This window comes from Callospermophilus lateralis, chromosome 8 (assembly GCF_048772815.1).
Source record: "Callospermophilus lateralis isolate mCalLat2 chromosome 8, mCalLat2.hap1, whole genome shotgun sequence".
In the NCBI taxonomy this organism is placed as follows: domain Eukaryota; kingdom Metazoa; phylum Chordata; class Mammalia; order Rodentia; family Sciuridae; genus Callospermophilus; species Callospermophilus lateralis.
In genome coordinates this window covers 19,752,963-19,780,469 of record NC_135312.1, presented here as the reverse complement: position 1 = coordinate 19,780,469, position 27,507 = coordinate 19,752,963, and the positions used below count along the sequence as shown (strand labels likewise).

Genomic DNA, 27,507 nt, shown 5'->3' with positions numbered 1-27,507 from the left:
TGCACATTATATCTATTTGTCCATTACTGGTGATGCTAATTTAGATCACTTACGTAAGGTGGTATCTGCTAATTTTCTGCACTGCCATTTTACTGTCCCTTTAAACTTCAAGAGAATCCACTTTGGAATTAAACTTTTTGCTTTTCTTTAAATTTTAATCCAGTAGTTTACGCATCCACTTGATGATTTCTGTCTGAAATAATAATCACTATTGTGTCTATCAAGTAGTGATTTCCTTAATTTAATATTCCTTCTACATTTATTAGATAGTATTCTTTTATAAGGAAAAGCTATCCCCTGTTCCCTATTTATTCATTTATATAAATAATTTTAAAATATTTACATAAATAAATAATTCTAGAATTTTAGGGACTTTAGAATATATGAATAGAATTCAAGGTTTGAGGTTACCAAAACTAAAAATCTGAAACCCATAATGTTTGAAAATCTGAAACTTTTTGAGCATTATGGTGACACTCAAAAAAGTTTGGATTTTCAGATTAGAAATGCTCAAGCTGCACAGACTACTAAACTACCACTTGATTCTACAGCTTTTAATCCATTACATTATTATTTATTTGATGATGAAAATGTTCTAGATTTGGCCAACAAAAAGAGCTCCTTTAAATCGTCTTCTGTGTTCTTCTGGCAGGTCCTATTCTTTTAAGTGCAACAGTTTTTTAAATAGTAGCATTAATTTGGAAATAACCTAAATGGCCACCAATATGGAATATTAAATAAAGAAAGGTATGAAGAAATGGAAAACTAGGAAGCCATTAAGGAGAACTATCCATGTAGAAGATGTATTGTGGTTACAAAGTAGGGAACAATGGTAGGATATGTTTCCAGTTCAGTGGGAAAAGAAAAAGAAAAAAGACAGACATATCTATCTCTTTATATACAATTTTCTTGAAAGATTAAAAAAAGAAATTAGTAATAATGAACACTAGGACTATGACTAGGGTTGAGTTTCTTTATTTTATAACCTCTGACCTAAAGTTTTTTAGTTCTTTTTAAAATAATATTTTTAAATTTAACATCTATAATAAGATGTATAGTATAAAATCAATTTATGTAATTAGAACATAGTACCAGTTTATTCTCACTAAAAACAGGCAAAACCTCATATTTTCTTTAAAATGGTGAAAAAATGTTTTCCTTAAAATTCTTTAAATCATTAAATCTGTAATCAGCAAACTGTGACTGGTTAAACACTGCTGGATACAAGAAGTTTTGTTTATATTGTTGCCCTTGTTACATTCACCATACAATACTGAAGATTAATTCTCAAAATGGTTTCATCTTTCCTCTTTGAACTATATCTTATTATTTCTGTTTTGTTTCTTTTTGGGGGAAGCAGAGGAGAAAGTTGGGGGGATGGGAATGTATTTATGCTCTAGATACCAATATTTGAATGATTTCTAAGAGCACCTAATTATAGTTTCTAAAATGACAGGATCTCCATGCATATAAAATGTTTGAGTAGATGATTAATATAATACTTACCTAGTGAGTCGTTTAGGTGGGGGCCTCTCACCAAATTTTCTAGAAAATAAAGTTAAAAAAAAAAATTAAATATACTGCATGAGATACTCCATAGTAAGTTATTTTAGGTACCATGAAATTTCCTTTATGACTTCAACCTCACTGAATAACAGTGGAAAGAGAAATCATCCAGCAATCAACTGCACCAGGAAATAACAAAATACACACTTTAAAACAGTTCTTAAAACAAAAGCAGCATACCCCAAGTAGGCCTTATACACCTACTCAAGCAAGGAGAACACTGATCAGATGAGGATAACAGGTTCTGTAATTTTAGAGACATCTCAAAAAAAAAAAATTTAAAAATTTAAAAAATTAACTAACCAAAGATCTCCCAGTCTCTCATAATTGGCAGCACTAAGAAAAATACTCTCAGTTCAAGAAGGGATACAGCATTCACAAGTGTTTGCCATGTTTCAGGCTCTACATACTTTAACACATTACCATATTTTATCATTATAAAACAATTCTATAAGGTATATATTGGCCTCATCTTAAAGATGGGAAAACAATTTGTCCAAAGTCACAAAGTAAATTAAGTGGTAGGCCAACTTAAGAATGAAACCCAGATTTTGACAACTGTTTTACAGTCTAATTAATTAGGCCCTGTAAGAGAAATGTGCTAAATGGGTTAGCATATAGGCATTCACTTAATTGGGAGCAGGCAAGGGGAAAATCATAAGCAAAAGAAAAACCACAGAATTCAGGATGGAATGATAACACACACTAGAGTGAGGCTCTGGAGTAGGACTGTTTGAGTTCAAATTCATAATTTGGCATTTACTTGCTATGTAACTGAAATTAGTTGTGATTCTACAAAACTTAAGTTTTCCTATCAATAAAAAGGACATAGTAGTGTTGAGAGAATTCAAGGTGGAAACTGATGTTCTAATTAATATATAGAAAATATACAGAACAGTTCCTGAAAAACAGTATGTGCTCAAATAACAATTTTTAAGGTTATAAATGGTTAAGCCAAAAGAACTAAATAAAGCAACTACAAAACCAATAGAGACAAGTACAAGAAGAGTAAACTAGTTCCTAGGTGATAATCTCTTATTTCTTCTGAAACAGGAAAATGTGATTCTCTTTTGAAAGGCAGTGATGAAACTGCATTTGAAGAGAAAGGCCAATAGATGTTTTTATCTATAAGCAAGACTGCTGTTATAAGCAGTTACTTGTTCAGAAGCACAGTTACAGGCTGTGAAGGATTATTGACTTATAATATCTATGCTATATTTGTGAAGCTCCACAAGACTATTAACTTTGATGATAAGTCTTAGGATTCTATTTAGTTCATTTCCTGAAGTTAAATAAATGTCTTAGTGACACTGACACTGTTTATGAATTCAATATCTATAAGTGATAGATATCTATACCTAATATTTTCATATTTTAATTAATTCTAAAACATCAAAAAGTGGCTTTAACTGAAATAGGACAAAATGAGCAAATATACATTCTTATGAGCAGAATTCTCATTAGTTTTCTTTGACTTTTTATATTACAAAATACTCAATTTTTAAAATCAAGAAACAAAATACAACGTTTTAATGGTAACACCAGCAAGGCAAGCTAAAAAGACCATTCAAAACACTCAACTATTGGTTGATCCATGAATCACAGCTATGGAGTTAAAAGCAAAAATCAGCACTGAATTCTTTTCTACTGGAAAGGTTTTTTGAAAATCTGTAAACTGACTAATTGTACCACTACAGCATATAGGTACAATAAAACTGTCTTAGCATTAGCAGAGAGATACAGAATACCTTATAAAACCCACAAAGATTATTATACATGTAGAACCATATTTCTTAGAGAGAAGCATAGTGAAGTTTGGCTGGAATCTACCTAAGGGTTCAAGCGGTAAAAATTCTAGACAGATAATGAACAAAATAAAAATCTCAATATTGCCATCATCTTTTCTACTCGCTCTAATATTCTAGCTAGAACTACTAAGGTCTACTAAGAGTCACTACACTCAAAATTCAACTGTTAAATTTTATTTCTACATGCTTTAAAATTCTGGAAAAGTTACATTCACAAGTAAATGACGATTAAAATAGCCAAGACCCTTTATAAAATTACTAATTAAATCAAGCTAACAATTACAAGGCATGCTTGCACAACATCACTCCTGCATCAACAGAAAATCGGAGCAACAGAGGTACTGTTGAGACTGGACAACAACATACAAAACCATGAATCATCTTCTACCTAGGTGCCATTCTAAGGCCAGGAATCATAAAAATTGAAATCAAATTGCTTCTTATGTACATAATAAAGTTATCTCCAATAATTTTGTGTGCAATCCTGACCCTCTATTTAACACACGTGACATCACATTCCTGTTTATCTCATTTAACTAATGGTTACCGTATTTAATGGAGTGTGGAAAGAATTAGAAAATGGGATGTCTCAAGAAGATTTCACAAAGCATGTACTAGATTCACAATGTACAACTCTGATGGGCATGATCCAACTAAATTTTGATCATTTAATAAATCCTCTTTGGCATATATATGAAAAAAATGTCAAGTTAAACTAAGATATACAGTATCTTGTACTGACCAAGACCCATCAATATTACTAATCTGATATATGACTAACATAAAACTCTGAGAATTATTTACTAGAAAAAAGAAGGCCTTCCCTTTTAATCACTGGTGAGTCCATAAAATTCATGATGTAATATATAGAGTATGCAACCAAAATAATCACTTCTCAGCAGAAAAATAGCAATCAACTATCAATTACTGAGACTGATTATACCTAAAAATTGGGAGATGGGAAAGTTTGTAATCTACCTTGAAAAACATCTGTGTACCTACATAATCTAAATTAACAAGTGACTAGAAATAAGCTGGGCCAAGTTTACACCACTGTATGTAAGCCATCATTTTATAATAGGTATAGGCTATGTTTCACAATACAAAGGAAAAAAATGTAAGCCTATAAGTGTCCAGGGAACCTTCTTAATTTCATAAAATAATAAGTTAAACTGCTATTCAATTTCTCTTTTGATGATTATAGATTGTCAACACTGCATTTGCATGAGGTTTCTCAAATTTTCTACATTCTGTATAAATGTACTTTTAATTAAATGTAATAATCACGATAAATATGTAAAGTGAAAAGGTTCTAATTCTAGGCCTTTCTTTTTAAAATAAAAAGCGAAAATCAGCTGGAGTACTGTTGATTTGCACCATGCCCCTCCCTTCTTGTTCTATGTTCATATATTTCTTCCTCAGACTAGAGTGAAAGTGAATGAAACATATGCTTGCTTTACCCAGTATGCTCATACAATAATTTGGCTCAATAAAATTTATATCTTCAGTGTATATATGTCATCAGTATAATTTTAAATTAGCAAATTCATTTTACTTTTAATGCACTAGCTTTCCCTTCTTAGACAATAATGATCTTATATTCCCCCAAATGAGAAGAGCTAGGGAAAATGCTAATCACAGTAGCTAAATCTAATTTTATACATCAAAAAGTGTGAGATTGGGCTGGGGATGTGGCTCAAGCAGTAACGCGCTTGCCTGGCATGCGCGGGGCATTGGGTTCGATCCTCAGCACCACGTAAAAATAAAGATGTTGTGTCCACCAAAAACTAAAAAATAAATATTAAAAAAAATTCTCTCTCTCTCAAAAAAAAAAAAGTGTGTGATAGATTGTTTTAAGTTGCAATTTCATTAAACACCACACTTCCTACCTGATGGGTTCCCATATATCCTCTAATCTCTTAGAATTTTCAAAATATATGGAAAACTTACACACACATTAAACTTATATACTCATACTTGCTTCTGTTCATGGAGGAAGTACAGCAGTGTTTCCTCCCACACAAGATACACTTCCTTCTATATTCAGTCTGTGAAGTAAATATATGACCACAAATGTGCTGAGGACAAATATGATAAAAAATTATTAAACCTTTTCTGGCTACAAGATATTTCACATGAGAAAACCAAGTCAAAAATCAGGAAGGGAGGGGAAACAAACAAGAAAAAAATGTTTTAAGATACAGAACAATTTGGTAATTACACCACTATTAAGATAAAGCAAAAACCCTCATGTATCTAGAATAATGTCTAGTACCAGTAGTAGAACTTTGGTTTTGAAAAATAAACAGATGGCTTGAAAAATAAGCTCGAATTGTTAGGGAAACTTCTGGATTGTAGAACTTAAAGTAATTCTTTCTAGTTTCCAAATTTTCTACTTAATGCAGAAATGAGATTAAAATAAATAAGGAAAGAAACAATGTACAAAAGAAAGCATTAACTACCTAAATTCATAATTAAACCGAGCTTTACACTAAACCTGTAATAAACAGTTTTTAATTTTATACAATCAAAGGTATTGGAATTTTCTGAACCATGATTTAAGAGAGGGAAATGAAGAAGCACTAAATTAGGGAAAAATCAGGAAACCCAAAATTCACACCTTCAAGGCAGTTACCACCAGTAGGAGGAATAGAAACAAAAGCAAACAGAAACAAGAACAAAGCATATAGTGCTGGAAAATTATTTAGTAACTAACTCTTAAAAAATAAATAAACAATGTATATACACACATTAGAAAAAGGTACATGTAATGCTCTTTCCAAATCTGTTCTTCAGCAAGTATTTATTGAATATGTAGCAAGGGCCAAGTACAGGTATTTGGTATGTGCATGTATGTGTGTGTGCATGCACTCACACATGGATCAGTGAACAAGAGACACGTGCTCCTATGAAACTTATGTGCAGTTGGGACAAATGGACAATGATTTACTACAAGATTTACTCATTTTCCATCCATGGACAAATACAGAATAAAACAGCTTATATTAAGTCACACAATCTCTAAACAAGACACTATATCTGTGGCTGGGGGTGCAGCTTAATGATAAAATATTTACCCAGCATGTATATGTGTAAGGCCCTGAAATTGATCCCCAGCACTGCAAAAATAAATAAACTAGGTCAGCTTTTTTCACACTTCAATTTCTAGTTGTGAACCTGCTTATACTTTAAGAACCACATTTAACAGCAATGTTGCTCCAAACTCAGGTAGGTATAGCTAGTGCTCCCTCATTACTATAACAAAGATGACCAAGGCATAATGATGTATTCTCCCGAACTAACCCATTTATTAAGCATGTTTTTACTGAAATAAACACTCCCTGGGATACATTTCAAAGACATGCATGTAACTACATGTGTGCTGGCCACTTCTGCGGAGAAACTCCCAATTCTTGTACGCTTTGTAGAAACATTTGAAAAGAACTATTAATTTTTGAAGTATCTTCATCCTACCTTTTCTTTTAATCAAGAAACAAAAACAAAACCAAACCCCTTCTTTTTGTAAAAATCTCCCAGCAGTTTCTATAAAGAATAGGAAAAGGGGCTGGGGATGTGGCTCAAGCGGTAGCGCGCTCGCCTGGCATGCGTGCGGCCCGGGTTCGATCCTCAGCACCACATACAAACAAAGATGTTATATCCGCCGATAACTAAAAAATAAATATTAAAAATTCTCTCTCTCTCTCCTCTCTCCTCTCTCCTCTCTCCTCTCTCTCACTCTCTCTTTAAAAAAAAAGAATAGGAAAAGTGGAAAGGAAAATGAGAGCTATCAATCATCATCTCCAACTATGCTTGGCATGAGGCTTTTTATCTAAAATCTCCAATAATAGTACAGGTTAGGTTAAGGTTGTCTTTCCAAATATCCATATCTAAAGAAGACTTCCAGTGGAATAAATCTGTAATAGCAAAAAGCTCTGCTTATGTAGATAGCATAAGTAAATTGTGAGAATAATGACCTCCATTAATATCTTATATGAAGATCTTATATAAAAAATTATGGCTTAAAAAAGAAAATCTGTAACCTCAAAAAGGGGTGCAATCAGATTCTGGGCAAACTACTCCAATTTCACATATCACCGAATGGGGCTACCACTAGCTAGCTTAGTGATAGAATCATATGTTTAGCATGTGTGAGGCCTTGGGTTCAATTCCCAGAACCCCCTCCAAAAGAAATGAACAGGGAGACAGATACAAGAGGCTGAGAATACTATACCAAATACGTCCTAATATGATACATTAAAACACAATATTACTTTTGTGGTATTACTACCAAAAAATGCAGAACCTGAATCTAAACATAAGGAACAAATCCAAATTGTGAAACAGCTTATCCAAAATTAAGGAACTGGCCCAGATAAAAGAATACTTAAGACACATAACAATTGGACAATGCAACATATGGTGCCAAAACTACTTTTGCTATAAAAGACACTATTCAGACAACTGACAAAATCTGGATAAAACCTACAGATAAAGGACCAAATCAATTTCAATTTCCCAATTTTGTAACAGTACAATGGTAATGGAAGAGAAGGTCCTTACTTTTAGAAACATTTGATGTAGAATTTAGAAAGAAAAAGATATTATGTCTACTTCTTTCTTTCAAATGGTTCGGGGGGGAAAATAGTTCACCTGGGTACATGTAGTGTGTGTGTGTGTGTGTGTGTGTGTGTGTGTGTGTGTGTGAACAGTGACAAGGTGAAAGTTGCAAATGTTAACATTTGAGATATCTAGATGAACTCTAATATTCTTCCAATTTTTCTACAAAATGAAATTATATCAGGAAAACAAAACAAAAAAGCTACACCCAGAGAGACACGCATCTCTTAAATCAAGATGCTGGCCTGACTCTACTTGTTATAGAACCTGATGGTGAAAAATAAATCAAAAAACATTCACATGATATTTTTTGAGGTGGCATGTAAGATGCTCTGTGCTCAGCTTCCTGGACAGCTTTTATGTTGTTAAGATAATTATTAAAGAATTGCTTGCTGTAAATTTAAAGTTTGATAATATCCAGTGTTAGTGTTATATAAATGAAGAAACAGAACTATCATATACCCTCAGGAGTATAAATTTATTCAGTCTTTTTGGAAGACTAATTTAGGCAATGTCTATTATAATTCAACATTTGCAGTCATTTGACTCAGCCATTTCAATTATAGAAATATACATAGATAATTTGTGACTGCAAAGTATGCATGAAGATGTTCAATAAAATATCATTTGTACCAACAAAAAAATTTTTAAATCCATACATACAATGAATATAGTCTGCTGATTACACAGCACTTCCCATTTATGCCCACATATACAAGCAAAAAACTATTCAGGTAGCAGCATTAATTTTGAATGAGATGCACATCTTTCTTCACTTCCATGTATATACACAACACAGATACAACCTATATACAATTATTAATGATTATGGTGGACAGCTATGAAAATTCCATTTTGCTTTAGAATGTATTACATAATTTGACAGATTTTTCCTTTACTAATTAAGTTTGGCATATGAAATTAGCAAAATGAAATTGTTATTCATTCACCAATACCCACTCAGTATCAATTCTAGAATACAAGGGACTTGAAATAAAAACAGAGAAAATAAAAACAAAGATAAGAATACATAAAAATTGTCTTAGAAAGCAAATTTCCTGAGAGCATTCTTAAAAACATATGCCAGACTCAAAGAACCACATTTGTATCTTTACAGAAAAGGTACACTTCCACAAAGGAAATGCAATTTAAAGAACATTAAGAGTTTCCAATCTTGACTTTTTAGTTTTTTAAAATTTTTATTTGGGTTGTACTAGTGATTAAACCCAGAGTTTTGCACATGCAAGACAAGTAGGTTCCAATCTTGACTTTTTAGTTTTTTAAAATTTTTATTTTGGGTTGTACTAGTGATTAAACCCAGAGTTTTGCACATGCAAGACAAGTACTTTACCACTACATCTCGAGTCCTTTTATTTTGGAAAGTAAAGATGTATGGTAGAGGTAAAGCAGACCAAAAGGTGCCATATGATGAGGCACATACAAGTTGATCACATAGCAAGTCAGGGGAGAGAGTCAAATGCTGTGATAAGCACACAGACCCAGGGCTTGCTTCAATCCAAATCCTAGCAAAGTGCAAAATAAACCACGGTGAGACCTGGAACAGAAAAGTTAATTAAACTCTCTATGCCTCAGTTTCCTCATCTAAAAACACAGATGAAATTATTTCCACACAGAGTTCTTGTGAGAATTTAAAAGGTTCATACAGGGCTGGCATGCGTGTGGCCCGGGTTCAATCCTCAGCACCACATACAAACAAAGATGTTGTGTCCACCGATAACTAAAAAATAAATATTAAAAAATTCTCTCTAAAAAAAAATAAATAAAAAAAATAAAAGGTTCATACATTTAAAGTTCTGACAAGAGTGCCTCTCACCAACTAAGCACTTGATAAAACACCATTATTCTTTCAAGGTTGGACTACTGAATGACATTTACATTAACAAATACAATGAAACTGAAATGGACCCTTCAAAATAATATATTTTTATACTGTGGTGTGTGGTGGCACATGCCTGTAATCCCAGTGGATCCGGAGGCTGAGGCAGGAGGATTCTGAGTTCAAAGCCAGTCTCAGCAATTTAGTGAGACCCCAAGAGCACTCAGAGAGACCATGTCTCTGAATAAAACATAAAAAAAAGCTGGGAATGTGGCTCAGGGTGAAGAACCCCTGGGTTCAACCCTTGGTACCAAAACAAACAAATAAATAAATAAAATACAAGTAGCTGAAATTATATATCTGACAAGGGACCAATATCCAGAATACATAAAATGTTATCTACAACTCAACAACAATTTAAAAAGACTTGAATAGACATTTCTCCAAAAGGCAATATGCTCATGAAAATGTTCAACATCACTAATAAGGCAAATGAAAATCAAAACCACAATGACACCACTTTATACCTATTAGTATGGCTGTTACTATCAAAAACAACAACAAAGCAAGCAAGGTTGGTAAGGATGTGGGGGAAATGGGACTCTGTACGTTGCTGGTGAGAATGTAAAAACAGTGCAGCTACTATAAAAAACAATATGGTTCTTCAAAAAATTAAACAGAGTTATCATAGGATTCATCAATTCCACTTCAAGGAACATAAACAAAAGAAATAAAAGCAGGTATTCAAAAAGATAGTTTTACATTTATGTTTAAAGCAACTACCTTTTACCTTAGGCAAAAAGTAGAAAGAACTCAAATGTTCACTAACAAAGAATAAACAAAATGAGATATATACAGACAAGGGTATATTATTTAGCCCAAAAAAGAACGAAATACTGTAGCACATGCTATATCATGGATGACCCTGGAAGATATTATGCTAAGTGAAACAAGATAGACACACAGAACAAACAGTGTATTAGAGGTACCTAGGGTAATCAAATTCACAGGGACAGAAAGCAGAATGATGGCTGTCAGGGGAAGTTGTGCCTGATATTCAAAAGGTGCTCAATAAATGTTTACTGAATGAACAAATGTATGGGCACATATTTCTGAAATATAACAGCTTCTATAAAACATATGACAATTAAGACACTCAATTCTTTCCAACTCTATTATCATTCCACAACTGCTAACTAGGCATGCAAAACCAGGAATCAGATGAAGAACAAGGAGCAAGCCATCTATACCAGAAGCTCTGGGGTGACCACTAATTCATCAACACGAATGAACTATAGAGGTGCCCATGTATTGGGTACCTAGCAGGGTTCTGGGTGCTCTACATACAGTATGCCTCTCAGCCGTCACCAAAAAAGAGAATTCCATTCTAAAGATAGGACAGGGGAAAAGAGGAGCAAAACTGACTCTGACCCAAACTCACACATTTAGGAAATAAGTGGCAGACAGGGGTGTAATTCATTTGTGACTTCAAAGTAAACTGATTTTCTCTGTGTTAACAAATATGTAGCAATCCTACAAGAAGTTAAGAACTGAAGACATGCATCAAAAAGGGAAATAGAGAATTATTACCATGGACATGGAGTTTCAGTTGGGAACGATGAAAAAGTTCTAGAGACTGATGCTGTTGACAGCTGTACAGCAATGTGAATGTACTTAATGCTACTTGACTGTACACTTAATTTTACATTGTGGATATCTTACAAGAATAATATATATTTAGGTTTGCCTTACACTGACTTAGCATGTTACTAGGCTTGTCTTGGAGGGCCCTATATTACTGTCACCAGAGGCTCATCAGTAACTTAGAAAAAGCAAATTAAGTAGATGCCAAAACAAATAAAAAGAATCCAAGGAATATTTGTGTATATAAATGATTTTTACTACTATCAAGGCAAAGATGTAAAGGAAAGAGATGTCATGATGAAGTCTGTCTTAGAACTCAAACCTCCCTAGGAAAGGCAGTCAACATACGACAACCCTTGTATGTGGCCTGTGTCTCTCTCCACAAAGACTGCTTAGGACAGACAGAACATCTTATATGCAAAACAGAGTAATCATGAAAAACTGGCTTATATCTACAAGATGAAATCACATAATTTTCTTCCTAATACTTTCCTTCATATTTCTCATTGCCACCTCAAATTATAAACAATTTTCATTGTTTATAAAGAAAATAAAATATTTTCTTTCCATAAAATTGTTGACAGCAATTTTTGAGGTTGTCAGTGGCATTATGTAATCCTGAATTTCTGAAGGCTAGGTAGTAACTCAAAAAATTGTTCTAGGAAGAAATATACCAGACAATTGAGGGTTATTATAGTCTTCTCGGCTTTTAAAATGCTCTTTCCAACATTAATGAGACTCTTAAAAAAAAAAAATAATAAGAAAACAAAAAACAGCAAAAGTAAAAGAGATATTTTTTTCCCTTCCCATGAAATGTAAGATTGTCCACTAAGTACAACTACATGTAAAACTTCTTAATCTGTTTTCTAAGAGTTCTATTCTTGAAAATAAATGCAACTTTTAGTGTGTGGGAATGGGGTCCAGTTATTTGGTAACCACTGTCCAGGAAAGGTAAATAAGCATTTGGTAGGAAGACTAATCAGATCTCCAAGAAGAGACTTCACCAGAAAGGGCCAAGGAGACTAATGGAGAAGCAAATGAGAGAAAAAATAAGCTGAGTATCAGAAGGCATCTCAGAATTAGTTCTTGTCTCTAAAGAATTAACAAACTGTAGAAAAATGTAATTAGCAGTTTAAAAAAATAATAATAATTTAGCCAAAGAATCTGTTTTTAAACCTGGACTCTATATTGAGTCTCAATACCCTAGAAATAAAATATTATAAATATCCAGTGAAAATTCAAACTATAATATTGGTAGATAAAGGCCAAGTAAGTATACTCTTCAGCTATCATCACATAGATGGAAATATTGGTGACAGAAAAGAAATGTTTCGCTGTAATGGTTCTATTCATCTTGATTCAGCTTCTGGATTCAGACTCAGACACAATATTGTACAATTAGGTGGAACATGAAGAACCCATTTTTTTCCCTTCATTAAAGTATACTTGAGAAATTACTGGTACTCCTAGGCCAATAACAAACTTTAAAATATCTGCTGTTGACCTTAGATTTTTTTATTGCTGATTAAGTTCAAAAATAGTTCAAAAATAGTCGAAATAGCCTGTCCTTCAGGAGACTCTTCTGAACATTAAATGTGAGAATTTAGGTAAATGTGAACAAATGGATATCAAAAAAAATATGTAATAGAATGCTCACAACATCATTAGATATAATAATCCCAAATTAGAAACAAACCAAATGTCAATGTCTGGAAAAATTATACAATCGCACAACACAGTACTATTAATGTAACAAAATCAAACAACTTATTACTCCATTTGCAATGTTGTAGTACCAAAAGAATGCAGACTTAAAAGGTATAATATTGCAAAATTCTATTTATATGAAAATCAAAAGCAGGCAAAAATAGTCTCCAGTGTCCATCAGATTCAGTTACCATGGAGAATAAGGGATACAGACACCAGAGGGGCTATGAGAAGGGCCTCTGGGGAGCTAGCCAGCAATACTCCTTCCTTATGTCATGGCTATTATGTAGTAATTACTATACTATATACTTGGAGCACACAGCAATTAAGAAGGAAAATGGTCCCTCTCCAAGTGGAGGTACAACACAACAGCAGCTAAGGAAAACAGGCATTAAGGTACATACTTTATATGAACATCATACTTTCTACTCACATGCATCTTATAAGGCAGGTGTGATTATCCCTCATTAGACATAGAAGAAACTTGGCTTAGCACCTGCCTTACCCAAATTCACATACTGGCAAATTTTGTTCAAAATGTAAATAGTTTAATATTCATGATTTTCCACATAATCTGCATTAAGATAGAATTTTAACTGTAGTTCAGTTCTGGATATGAAAATGTGAAAGGGGTGACAAGTTGTGTGTTTTTTGTTGTTGTTGTTGTTGTTTTTTGTTTTTTTGAGAGGGGTATTGGGCACTGATCTCAGGGGCACTTTACCCCTGAGATACATACATCCCCAGTCCTTTTCTTCTTACTATTATTTTTATTTGAGACAGGGTCTTGCTAAATTGCTGAGGGTCTCCTTAAGTTGTTGACGCTGGGTTGGCCTTGAATTTGCGATCCTCCTGTCTTGGGCTCCAAAGTTGCTGGAATTACAGGTGTGTGTAACTGTGCTCAGCTAGGACATTAATGTTAATGCTAGGATTACAAAGTATACTAAAACTTTCTATGATATAGCTTAAATTGGTTTGCTTGAAATGAGGAGGAATGGAGGGAGGTCAACCAAAAAAAATTTTAAAGAAAACTTTCATTACCTTCCCAATTTTCACCTATTGATTAAAGTTATATGAGTAAAGAACAAATCTTTCTTTGATTACTGGAAAGTGAAGAAATGTTTCCTAAATACACAGAATTCAGGAAATCTAAAGACATCTCCTGTGAGAGCCAAACCTTGACTAATGCATACACACACAAATGTATGGATATATGTGCGCTGCTTTATCTTTGGGTGGTCCTGCATGCAGTCTAATTCTTTTATAACCATCAAAGGAGTCTCTGCCTGGCACGAGCAAAGGAAAGGTTTAAAATGAGAGTGGTGAGATCATTAAGTAGTGATAAAAGCACAGATCATCAGTAACTTATGGTGGCACTGCACTATTGCAAGAGTGAAGGTTTTGAGGATCTAAGTGAAACCAAGAGGACACTTCAATAAACGCCCCCAGATTTGCTTCCTTTTACTTACTTGCTTATAGTTGACTTTAAAAATTATAGAGACCACTCAGCTGAGCACTAGCTCATTCTACCAGATAACATCTGGCTCACTCTTCATCTGGGCCTACACAGGTGTCTGTCTGACGGGTGAACTATTTGACCTCAGAATGCCAAAGTCGCCACTCTGAGACCACACTAATGGGGCCGTTTTCTCAACTTGTGTCCTATGAAGAGCTATGAAGATGGATCATGTGTGGGTGAGTCACTGACTACTTCATCTCCCATCACCTTTCCCCAGCCCTGTTTCATACTCTGTTGCTGCTGCTTTTTTTTTTTGGTACCAGGGATTAACTCAGGGGCACTCAACCACTGAGCCACATCCTCAGCCCTATTTTGTACTTTATTTAGAGATTGGGTTTCACTGAGTTGCTTAGGGCCTCGCCATTGCTGAGGCTGGCTCTGAACTCAGAATTCTCCTGTCTCAGCCTCCCAAGTGACTGGATTATAGGTGTGAGTCACGCATCCGGTACACGCTGCTTCTTTATCCCATAAATATTCCCAAACCTTATCCTAGGGGAGAGAGATTTGAGACTTGTTGTCTTATCTCCAGGCTGCCTTGAAAATAAACTTTCTCAAGGCTTGCTTCAGTGACTGGCATACTGTGTAGCAGGCAAAATGAATCTGGTTTAATAGCATAACTGGAGGTGGCACTGAGGAAGACAAGAATAAGGCCTACTCCTAGGAAGGAAGAGATTTAACTTTCAGAGTTTGGTTCATTCATGTTATGTACTTAGTTGTTACTTTGTTGTGTTATAAACTTAAACTATGTAAACTGCAAAGCTGTTATGTTACAGAATTAATTTACTATTTTACTGTCTTAGTCAACTGCTTTAAATGAAATTACTGAATTAAAAAATAGAGTAGTTTTTCTTTGGAGATTAGCTCCACTGTAGCTACTTCATTCTGAATACTCCTTCTCTCCCTGCCTTCTGCACATGCATGTTCCTTAAAGACAGTGGAGTCTCTCTTGTCTGTTACTAGCGAGCCGGACCTCTTCCCTCCTTGTTGCCTTCCACAAGCACTTCACTAACAAATGCCATTATCTATACTCCAAATTTTCTTCTCTATCTCCATTCCCTCACTCCGTAAGGTTAGAAGAAATTCTCTTTATCCCTTACACCCACACCTTCCTCAGTCTTCATACAGCAGAGCAAAGAAGAGAGAATACACAGAATAGACGATCTCCTTGTATAATTTCTCATTTAAGCCTTGCTAACAATCCTGAGTCAGCATTTTAACTTACAAGGGAAAACTGAAGCTCAGAGAATTACAAGGTAGGGCTTCCCACTACTTCTGACCACACATTGATCATATTATGGTTGAGGACAACAAGTCCCGCAGATAAATACATACGGAAGCTATACTCTGGTGCACAAACCACTCATCTTTCTTGCCTTTCCCCCAAGAGGACTTTTCCCCTTAAAACTCACTGATGATGACCATTTGTTTTTCATATTTTAAAAAAGTGTCATATAAAAACTTATTTAATGTTTCACAAAATCATTTTATTTACCTATAAACTATTTTTCAGCAAACTAAAACTGCCAAATCCGGAGGATTATACATTGTAGTAATCCAACCAGAATATAAAGAATGCTGTAAAGTTAAATAAACTAGAAAAATCTAATTGTGTTACCAGCTCTAGGGATTAATCAAATCCAAGCTTTTTAAAGAATTAAAGTAACCTAGCAATTTTTTTTAAAAAATGCCAAGCTTTTTCCACAATAAACTGGACACACACCATGGTTATTTTAAGCTGTATATTTTATGCTAGCTAATTTTGTTTGTTTAACTGCAGGCACACACATTGGAGACATATGGTCAAAGTAATAAATTCGTATGATTCACATTTAGGTTGACTCAAATGCATGCAATAGTAAACATCAAGTTCTCAAATACAAGTCTGTACACAGTGGTGCTTACTAAGTGAATGAACAATAATAGCAAATCATCTGTTAAAGAAAAAGCAACAAAAAATTATTATGGAACTGTAGCTCTTAAACGATATTATTTAGACCAACCATTTCTGAATTAAATAAGGATTATAAACAAACTGATAAGTAATGCCTCTGAAGTTTGTTTCTATAATGGGGAAAAAAAATTATGAATGAGCTGATATTAACTTTACAAATCTTTCAATGAGAAGAGAATGTTTCACCAAGTTCAAATAGCTAAAAATAATGATTAATTTCTCATCTTAATAAAACTATTTTCCCTATGAGAATTCCCCCCAAATACAATGTATAGGTTACTGTCACTTGCTCAAGAAAGTCATTCTTTTTTTTTTTTTTTTTTTTGGTACCAGGAATTGAACTCAGGGGCACTCAACCACTAAGCCACATCCCCAGCCCTATTTTATTTAGAGATAGGGTCTCACTGGGTTGCTTAGTACCTTGCTGTTGCTAAGGCTGGCTTTAAATTTGGGATCCCCTTGTCTCAGCCTCCCAAGCTGCTGGGATTATAGGTGTGTGTCACGGCACCTGGCTCAACAAATCCATTCTTTATGAAGCACGTTGACACTTCAAAATACCGAACTTTTGAAAGATTCTATGAAGTGCCATCCAGATCTAATTGGGGCTCTCAGTATACACCTATTAGTTCCTTCATTTAGTTTTGTTGCCTAAAACCAACTGATAGAAAAACTTGCATATATAATGTGTAGGTCTCCAGCAATTTCACCAAAGGTAATTCTTTACTGTAATAATAATCTAATATCTAATATGCCACAATGTTTAAGCCAATAATAATTTGGTTGATTAATCAGCTTCCTGTTATTTAAAAATGTTAGTAGTTTTAGGTATGAAGAGAAATATCAGATTGAAAAGACATCCTTCATTCTAAGTATAAATTAGAACTTTGGGATGAAACTCAAAATTGAAAGGGAGGAAAAAAAGTTGAAAGGAAGTTACTTTTTAATGTTCACCTTTTATCTACTGCTATAGTCTAAATATGTCCTCCAAAGTTTATGTTGGAAATTCAATCCCCAATGCATCAGTGTTCGGAGACAGGTCCTTATGGGAGTTGTTTTGATCCCAAGGGTTCTGCCTTCATAAATGGATTGTCATCGTGGGAGAGGATTTGTTATAAAGTTAGGTTTAGCCCCTTCTTGCCCTCCCTTTCCTGTGCATAACCTCTTGCCCACCTTACACCTTCTGGCATGTTACAATGTTGCAGGCAAGAACCTCACCAGATGTGGCCCCTCAATGATAATCTTCTCAACCTCCAGAACTGTAAGACATATACTATTTTCATTCATTACCCAGTCTGTGGTATTTTGTTACAGCAGTACAAAGTGGATTAAGACAGCTGCGAATATCTTGGTTTGATTCTAGTAGTCCTCAAGAACTAACCCTGGGTGTACTGGTCTGGTCACTGTACTCAAGAAGCTCATTTCCCTCAACTCCATAGCCCCCATTAAAATACAGTCCAGACAGGAGGCCTGGGCTGGGGTGTCTATAGGATAGGTTTACTCTGCCTCCCTTTTGTATACACTCAGCATAAAAACACAGCCTGTGGTAAGCACCAGGAGGTCAACAAGCTCTTTATTCTGAAAACAAAATACTACTTGTCCTGGGTCAGTTCTTTTAACTTTGGACAGCCTCCTAGGATCTAAGATTTATGCTATTTTTATAGCATCCTCCTAACTGACCTTTGTTGGCCAGCTCACTTTCTCACTTGGCCTGCCTGGTTCTGTGACTCAAAAGTTGACTTTATTCAATGTTCACATTATTATTCTTTTATAGTCAGAATGCAGAGGAAATTCTTTTGTTTGCTCAAGTTGCAAGTAATGAGTTGGGAGGGAGGAAAGGAAGAGAGAAGGGAGCTGTGGAGTACAAAGAGCGGATAGAGAGCAAAGGAGACAGAGAACACTGGAGCCAAGAGAGCAGTAACAAAAGACAGAGTAGAACAAGACTGCTTGAGGGAGTGTCAAAGCCACCAAGTCAAAGAGAAACAAGACAGCAATGGAGGATCTGGGTGGCCATAAAAGGGCAATTGTCCACCTCCTAACAGACCAAATCTGGTCAGTCCCAAATATGGAAATGTTTTAGTTGGAATACAGAGCCTTTCTTCTGTGAAACATAAGCACAGATCACAATCTGGCTTTCCCTATAAATAATCTCACGCTTGCACATCTACCCATGGCAAGAAAGATCTGTTCAATTATTATGTACACTATTTCCAAGTTTTGCTTCCCCAAAGCCTGCCTTTTGACCAAAAACAAAAATGAAAATAAATAACAACAACAACAAAACAACCCCCACTTCAATGCTTTCATAGGTATTGCAGAGCCTCAGTCTCCATGTCAGTGAAATGGGAATACTGGAGATCTGTTGTGAAGCATGAGCTAATAAATGCAAAATGCTTGGCATGGAACACCTCAAGCACAATATTCATTAAATGTCAGTGTAATAACACACTTGAGACTTTTCTGTCTTCAGACCCACCACCAAACTCACAAGAATTTAGTGATAACATATATACTGAAACTAAGATCATTTCAAAATAAAATTACTTCTTTAAATATCTGGTCATTCTCTCCATTTGTAAATTCAGAGGTTCATCAATAAGATACCTGGTCTTCTCTCCACTTGTAAATTAAGAGATGATTAATAAGAGAAAGGATTGTTATGCCATAACAGGATAGATGTAAATCTAAAAACTTAGTGTTGCCAGATACAGTGGGCACACATCTGTAATTTCAGCAACTTGGGAAACTGAGGCAGGAAAATTACAAGTTCCAGTCCAGCCAAACCAACTTAGTGAAGCCCTCAGCAACTTAGCAAAACCCTGTCTCAAAATAAAAAGGGATAGGACATAACTCAATGATCAAGTACCCATGAGTTCAATTCCCAGCACCAAAACAAACCAACAACAAGCACCCCCCCCCCCAACCTAGGGTCATCCAAATTGTATTCATTTGACAAATATTTACTGAGAACCTGCTGTGACTATTCACTGTCCCAGGGGCCAGGGATACAGTACCAACAAAATAAACAAAATCAGTTAATGGTGGTAAAGAATAGGTTTGGGAACTAGAGCAAAGATTGAAAATTGTTTCTCTGCAGAGGAAATGTCAGTGTGTACTTCAAAGGTGAATGCTCTCAGTGGATCCTACTTATTCCAAACCCTCCTTGCTTTATATATGCACCCATGTTCCATGCCTCTGCTAGAATTTTCACTGACAGGTTAGTTTTTCCACAGATATTTCAACAACAAAGGGTCCTGATAAAGCTAAATTTAATGCACATTTTATTAATCTAGTTGCTTAGCTGCTACCACTAACTCTTATATATGCGTGTATACACATACACACAGAGAAACACATATTCAATCACGCTCATCACTACTATCACAGTACTGGTATCAACAAGACACAAAGGCCCTAAAAGTAAGTACTTTTTCCGAAGTGTTCTATCTTACCTCTGCATCAACAGTTCTACTCCAGGATTCTTTATAACAATTAAGGGTAGGAGGACAAAAGGAGGCAGTTGTCCTTCCTCCAAAGTAGCACATTTATAGTCATTATTTCTAAAGATAATATGCTGACATACAGTTGATAAAGCAAGGCCCAAAGACCAGTGGAGAAGGTCAGCTTGATCTTACTGTGGGTTCCCCCTGGAGGGAGGGGCTCACTTGCTCACTCACTCTCACCTATGTGAGCCTAACTACACCACTAATGAAAACTATGTCCCATGTCTAAACAGTAAGTTTGGCATTTTGAAGAAAGAACACACACACACATATCTTCCTGTTCATCTACGTACTTTCCTTATAATGCCCAGCAGTTCCACAGTGAGAGAAAAAGAAGCTTCATTGTATTTTTCAAATAGATGTTTTCCTGATTCCCTGGTTTTTCTGACATGTACTAACACAGTATATTTCACTTTTTCAATAAGGTTCATACTTGAAATGAATTATAAAGTACTCTTTCAAGAGATACCCCAGATACCACAGACATCCAAAATAGTACTGTTTTTCAAAGTAATGAAAGATGGTATCAATTAGTTTTGAGAACATATTTAATGCTAACAATAATACCCCATTTACTCAAGACATTTTTAAGTTTTGTTATCTTCAGAAGCTAAAACATCATTTTAAATATAGACTCACAGCAGCTCATCTTAATCTTTGAAAGGTGATTCTAACTTATTTTTTATAACCAAAAATCAGCTGAAATAATATCTAATAATGAATACAGAATTCATGATATGCTCTTTCTTCTAAATCTAGATATGGAGTTGGGGTGCATCTCTAGCTACTCATATCAGGTTGGAGACAACTAAACTAGAATATAGTTTAGTTTCCTTCTCAACTATTCCCTAGAAACAAACAAAAAAGTACCAAAGAAAAAGACTATAAGCTGGTATCATGCATTTATGATAACCAAAGAAAAGGGACACAGATCTGAAGAAACAAATGCCACAAGGAGACAACATAAAAACTCATAGCTCCTGACAGATGACCAAGATAAGGTAAGATATGGTGAAGCTGGAAGTGAGTGGGAAACATGACTGAGAAAAAGAATCAATGATCTTAATGATGAAAAGCCAAACAGGGCTATCTACCGAAAGAGAGTAGGAAGAACTGGGTAAGACCAGGAGCAGTTGGGAGATGGAGAGAATTTTGGGAAGCAAAGCAACAGAATAAAGGAATTTTAATTCTCCCATACTTCACATTCAGAATCTCTTAGTGAAAGAGGACTAAGTCGCTGACCTAACACTCCAAATTGTCCCTTTCTGACTCCATTTGCCTGCCTGCCCCATCCTTCCCCTCCTTCTTTTTCCCCCTTCATTCTGAGTCACTTTCTCCTGCAGCTACCTTGGATTCCAGGAACTACAATCTTGATTGATAAGCATCTTTATAACAAGGGACTAAAACTACCCCCAAGCAATTGCAAGCAGAACAGATAACCCAACGTGAGATACCCCGCCCCCCAAGCAAGAACAATCGCCCAAAACAAAACCTGGGGCAATATCTCAGGTAAGGAACCAAATCATGCCCTCAGGTGATGAGGATGTCCCAAAGCTTCACAGAACCCATCCCCATCATAGTCTGACCAAAATGATTTACTCTCAGGAGCTATACAAGCTTCTCAGCCATATAACCCGCCTTTGTGCCCTTTTCTATAAAACCTCAAAGTTTCTGTCAGTTCCTTGAGACATAGTTGATCATGGCATGTGAAAAGCTCCTTTCCTGCCCTTCATCACTGCTGTCTCTTTAATTGGCATACTGGGACAGGTGACATAGCCTGGTCTGTTTGGACCAACAGAGCTGAAGCTTCATCCAAGGGCTCTGCCACTAACAGTGTATGCCTGCACACATCTGTACAAAGACTAGCAACTACCATCAGGCAGTTAACCCACGACTAGGAGGCTTTACTTCCTATAATTTCAAAACACAATTTCTAAGGAGTATGTCAGACCCAGTTTGGAAAAGAAACTATGTACTTTAACAAGATTTCCAAGAACTTGAAGAGAAAGATAAAACAGGCTTTTATTTTTCGCCCTCCTCTTCTGGCAAGAATTATTCCGTTTTTTCAACTCCCAAGTGTAGAAAACTAATGTACAAATTCCATTGTAATGAAACAATTTACCAGAAGTCTTCATCTTCTGTTTTCTGAAGACAAAAAAAATTGTATTTTTGACATAATCTTAAAACACGTGCATATGATGATACTGCCCTACCTTATTTATTAAAAAATATTCACCAGATACTGTGATTATCCTCAACAGATATATAAATAACTGCTGTTACAAGGCCACTGTATAAGCAAATGCACTAATTCAAGAAAAATAAAAGTTTAATTATCAAAATCCTCACACACAGAAATTCTACATTTAAACATCTGACCACCTTAAATATTTGTAATATATATCTGATTTATGCTGAATTTCTATAGCTTTATATTTATCTTCTGAATTAAAGAGTCACCTGTTAAAGGAACAAATCCTAACACATAAAATAAATTTAGTGAATTTTAAGATGTATCATCAGGTTTCTTTTCTAACTACAGCAATCATTTACTTCAATACAAAGTAAGAGTAAATCACAACTAGGAAATACTATAAATTCTTTCTTTTTCATTTTTTTTCCCTTTGGTATTGAACCCAGAGGCACATTACAACTGAGCCACATCCCCAGATCTTTTTTTATTTTGAGACAAGGTCTAAGCTGCTTAGGACATTGCTAAATTGCTAAGGCTGGGCTTGAATTTGTGATTCTTCTGCCTCAGCCTCCAAATTGCTGAGATTATGGCATGTGCCTGGCTGGATTATTGTAAATTCTTAATTATAAACCTTTACATGTTTACCAGGGCAAACAAACAATACACACATACTCACAAAATAATAAAACAACAAAAACATAGGTTTCATAGCTAATTAACTATTCCCTACCATCAGAAATAAGACCACTGATTTGATAATACTTGTGATGGCTATCTACAGGCTTTTGTAGCTGACATCAGTTTGGCAACATGGATTTATAAGACCTGAGTTCCACACAGCTTTCCAGTTACTCATTACAAGAACATCTGTCCAATCCAGTACCAATGCCTACCCTTGAAACAGAAGTTTTAAAAAACTATATCAGGTGATACATTCATGAAACTTTCTGTTCTATTCTGTTTCTATAAGGGGTAGGGGGCAGAAACTTAACGAATTAATTTCAGAACGTGTATGAAAAACACTGGTCTATGAATTGATAAACACCAAAATGTATGCCAAGAGGCAGAATATAATATCACTCTACTTGATAAAATAGCCTTGGTTAATACCACTCTAAAGCTACTATTGTTTTATTCTCATTTTCTCTTCTACTCCCTATTCTCCTGTTATAACCTTTACTTCAAACAAAAAAGATAAAAGAGTGACCTTTGAAGATGATGTACAGGAAGAATATGCACACCATATTCTCTTTCACCACAGACTAAAATGTATCCTGGTCATTTCTTTTCAACAAAGCAAAACAATATAAAGCTAATAGTATTTCTGAGGAACTCTGTGCCTATAGGAGGCATACACTTACTTATAGAACAAAAGCGTAACTAATCAATGTACACATAAATATGCATAGATTTTGTTAATTTCAACTGCTTTAAAAATTGAAGAATAAGCTTTTTAAAAAAAAAAAAAAAAAGCAATGCATTCTTTTCTACATCCAGTGCAATGACACATTCCTATTCTGAAATATGCTTTGATGCTGGTCACAAATCACTAAAATGTTTTCTTGATCCACTAATAAATGGGTTGAAACCAACAATTTGAAAAACAAAGCTTCAGAGAACACAAAAATCATCCTAGCAGAGTAATAGAACCATAAATAAATTACCAGTCTCTAGTGGCTACCTTCTTTCACTGATAAAACAAACAAAAAAAAAACCCAACCGCTGGGTGCAGTGGCACACACCTGTACCTGTAATCCTAGCGGCTCAGGAGTTCGAACCCAGCCTTAGAAACTTAGCAAAGCCCTAAGCAACTCGGTAAGACCCTGTCTCTAAATAAAATATAAAAAAGGGGTGGAGATGTAGCTTAGTAGTTAAGTGCCCCTGGTTTCAATCCCTGGTACCAAAAAAAAAAAAAAAAAAAAACAAATAATGATGATTGATTTACTCTAGAAAGAGTAGAGGACAAAGTAAAAAAGAGTCAGGGCAGAAAAAAAAAAGAAAATAATGTGCATGCACACACACATAAATCCTGATTTGGCATTTAAAAATCATCACTATCACAGCTGATCTGCCATTTTGTCCCATATACCCAACCCTGCATAAGCATATGTGAACAATTATCTATGTATAGCAAATACATAAAATGATATTGCAGATTTATATAATAATATGCATATGTCTATATTTTTATACATAAATTCATATTTTTTCCAGATCATTCTCACACCCTATCAAGATAACAAAGTATGCATTAGATGTGAAGCACAGGTCAGTTGATCCCTAAGCTCTTAAAAACCTATAAACTTTTAGGGTAAGAAGAGAAGTTGCCAACTCTGGCTATGCATCAAAATCCCTCTGAAGTTCAAAAGAAACAAATGGAGGACCATGTGCTAACCCAGAAGAAATTTTACACTTTAAGTAGCAAGTATTATAGAGAGATATATTTTGTTAACAATACATTAAAAACCATTATGTTCCAAAATATCTTTCTGGAGGATAGACACTATTGTATGCCATTACACATAAAATGCCAAGTTGAAATGAATGACTACTTTGGCTAATTAAGCACATGACTACCTTGGAATATGATTAGATCACTATCACTAGGGATATTTTATTATAAAAGTTTTGTGTAGTTTTAATAATTAAATTCCACTAGGAATTTAACTTTTGGCCAGGCATGGTGGTGCACGCTTATAATCCAGTGGCTCAGGAAGCTGAGGCAGAAGAATCCCAAGTTCAAAGCCACCCTCAGCAACTCAGGTAGGCCCTAAGCAACTCAGCAAGACTCTGTTTCTAAATAAAACGTAAAAAAGGGCTGGGGATGTGGTTCGGTGGTTAAGTGCCCCAAGGTTCAATCCCAAGTACAAAAAAAAAAAAAAAAAAGAATTTAACTGGTGACATACCAAAAGGATCTCATAGAAAAAGGTAACCTGGCAAAAGTCGTGGACTCTACCAATGTATTTCTGTTCATATTTTCTATCTATGACTTATATCTCTCTTCCAAACATAGTTCTTTTATTATCTAATAGGTTAAGAATGGTGATTCTCATATAATATTAATAAATTCAGCATTCTCGCTAAGTTGGTTCAATTGTACCACTCTTCAAAAAAAGCAAAATTAGTAGCAGCCATATAGTACAAAAAAATTTTTAATATCAGTTAAGAAATAGTTTAAAACTCACTCATTTGCCTCTAAATGAAAATTCTGTGCAAAAGACAAAACTCTACTATAAATGGCCTAAATAGAACAGTTTTGTTTGGCCAAATTAGTACTCTATCTGAAGAATTTACCCTATTCAGGCTACCATGAAATGACGGCACTGAAGAGAACTATTCTATGATGTAAATCGAAAGATAATTACAGACTAACATATGAATAATCCCTAAACTATGTGGTAAAATAAATTATAGCTTATTTCTACACTATTACTATTAAAACTGAAGGAAAATATCTACCCTCATGTCTTCCATAATCTTATCTCAAAAAGGAAAAAAAAATTCAATCATAAAACTTTCAATATTTTTAACAAAAATAGCACTATAAATCTACAACCACTTGCAATCTAAATATTAAAATATGCAATAATAAGATATAGAATCTGAGCATTCATTCTACCCAGGACCCTGGGGTCACTGAGAGATTTCTAAAGCATACCTTTTAATCCACGCCATGGTACTTCAAGAACATGTTAAGGTAAGTCACAGACAGCTTGGAACACTTCGGTGCACCTCAAAACACCTCAGCCAGTGTATCGTTAGCATTCTCCTTTCCTTTTGAGATCATAATGGTTCCGAAGAACTATAATGCTTCCATTTGAATGATAGTCTCATAATTTCAATGACTTAAAAACAAAAACAAAAAATAAGGACTTAAGTGTTTGTATGTTAAGCCACTAGGGTGCTGTGTTAAGCTGCCATGACTACAAAAACAAAGGGTGCTGCTAGTAGCAGTAACACTGTAATTTTTAATGTGAACCCTTGCATGAATGAGAAGCACCAGGTGCTAGCCATTGTTTTAGAGATCTTTCTAGTGAGTCCCACAAATCCCTTTACCCCAATTACTTCTTCAGTTTCTTCTCAAGGAATGAAAATAGCTAAAAAACATGTCTGAAGACTTGCTAGGAACCAGGTACACTTGCAAATAACTACTACTCTATTCTTCGTTGAATGAGAACTGGAAATCACCTACACAACTGTACTAAAAGGAACTGGTTAAGTGACAGGATTTCCTTCAAACAATGTCCTGATGTAAATATTACTGAATCACTTACTGCATAGTAGTCATTAAATGGAAAAGAGAACCAGTTTCTAAAGCTTATTTTTAACAGAATGCATATAAATGAACAGATAGTTGACTCTAATACCATGAAATACAATTTGATTTTCATCCTGTTTCCTGGCATATAACTCCTAAAATCCTTGGAATCTTCAAAGTGATAAGTGTGGTTCTGTATGCTAATGAGTTTACTGAAGGCAAGCAGCCCCCTTGTAGACTCTGGATGAGGGCTGGCCACCAGAAAGATAAGGGCAGGTTTAGAGGCTTGGGACTTTACCCCTTACTTACAACTTCTAGGAAGGGGAGGGGCTGAAGGTTAAGTTGATTTAACCTTAAATGACCAATGTTTTAATTAATCAGGTCTATGTAATGAAGCCTCCCTAAAAACACAAAGGGATAGCGTTCAGAGTACTTCCAGATAGGTGAACACTCAGAGGTTCCTGGAGGGTGTAAAATGCCCCATGGAACCTCTTAGCCCCTTCTCCTATACCTTGCCCTAGTTACCTCGCCACCTTTTTATTATCCTTTATAATAAACCAGTAAATGTAACTGTTACTCAGAGTCCTGTGAGCTAGTCTGGCAAATTAATGGAACTCAAAGATGGAATTGAAGCAGTCCTGTTTAGAGCAGTCTATCAAAAAAGAATAGAAAAAACCACCTGGGACTTGTGCTAGGCATGTGGGAGGGGCAGCCTCCAGGACAAAGCCCTAGACCTTTGGGATCTGATGTTATCTCCAGGTAGATAAGTGTCAGAACTGAACTGAACTGGAGGACAGACAGACAGTGTTCACTGGAGTACTGTGTTTGTCTGTTATACTGTGTTTATCTGTTCCATATGTGGGGAAAAACCCTACACACGTTTGATTTGATCACAAGAAGTCTTCTGTG

General features: G+C 35.1%; 1 protein-coding gene and 1 non-coding gene across 5 annotated transcripts in view; both read right to left on the bottom strand.

Annotated features, from left to right (window-relative positions):
* The window catches only part of Rbpj (recombination signal binding protein for immunoglobulin kappa J region), a 196,263-nt gene that overhangs the window by 41,391 nt on the left and 127,365 nt on the right, over positions 1–27,507 (bottom strand). For 3 of the 4 annotated variants that reach the window (XM_076863862.1, XM_076863866.1, XM_076863863.2), the window contains exon 2: positions 1,507–1,545. In XM_076863862.1, coding sequence (XP_076719977.1) covers positions 1,507–1,545 — 39 coding nt within the window. Of the gene's footprint in view, positions 1–1,506; positions 1,546–25,998; positions 26,186–27,507 lie in introns of all 4 variants that reach the window. The other variant, XM_076863864.1, reaches the window with a different exon arrangement.
* LOC143406595 (small nucleolar RNA SNORA51) lies at positions 18,077–18,206 on the bottom strand. Its single transcript, XR_013092238.1, has one exon. It is a non-coding gene; the product is annotated as a small nucleolar RNA SNORA51 (small nucleolar RNA).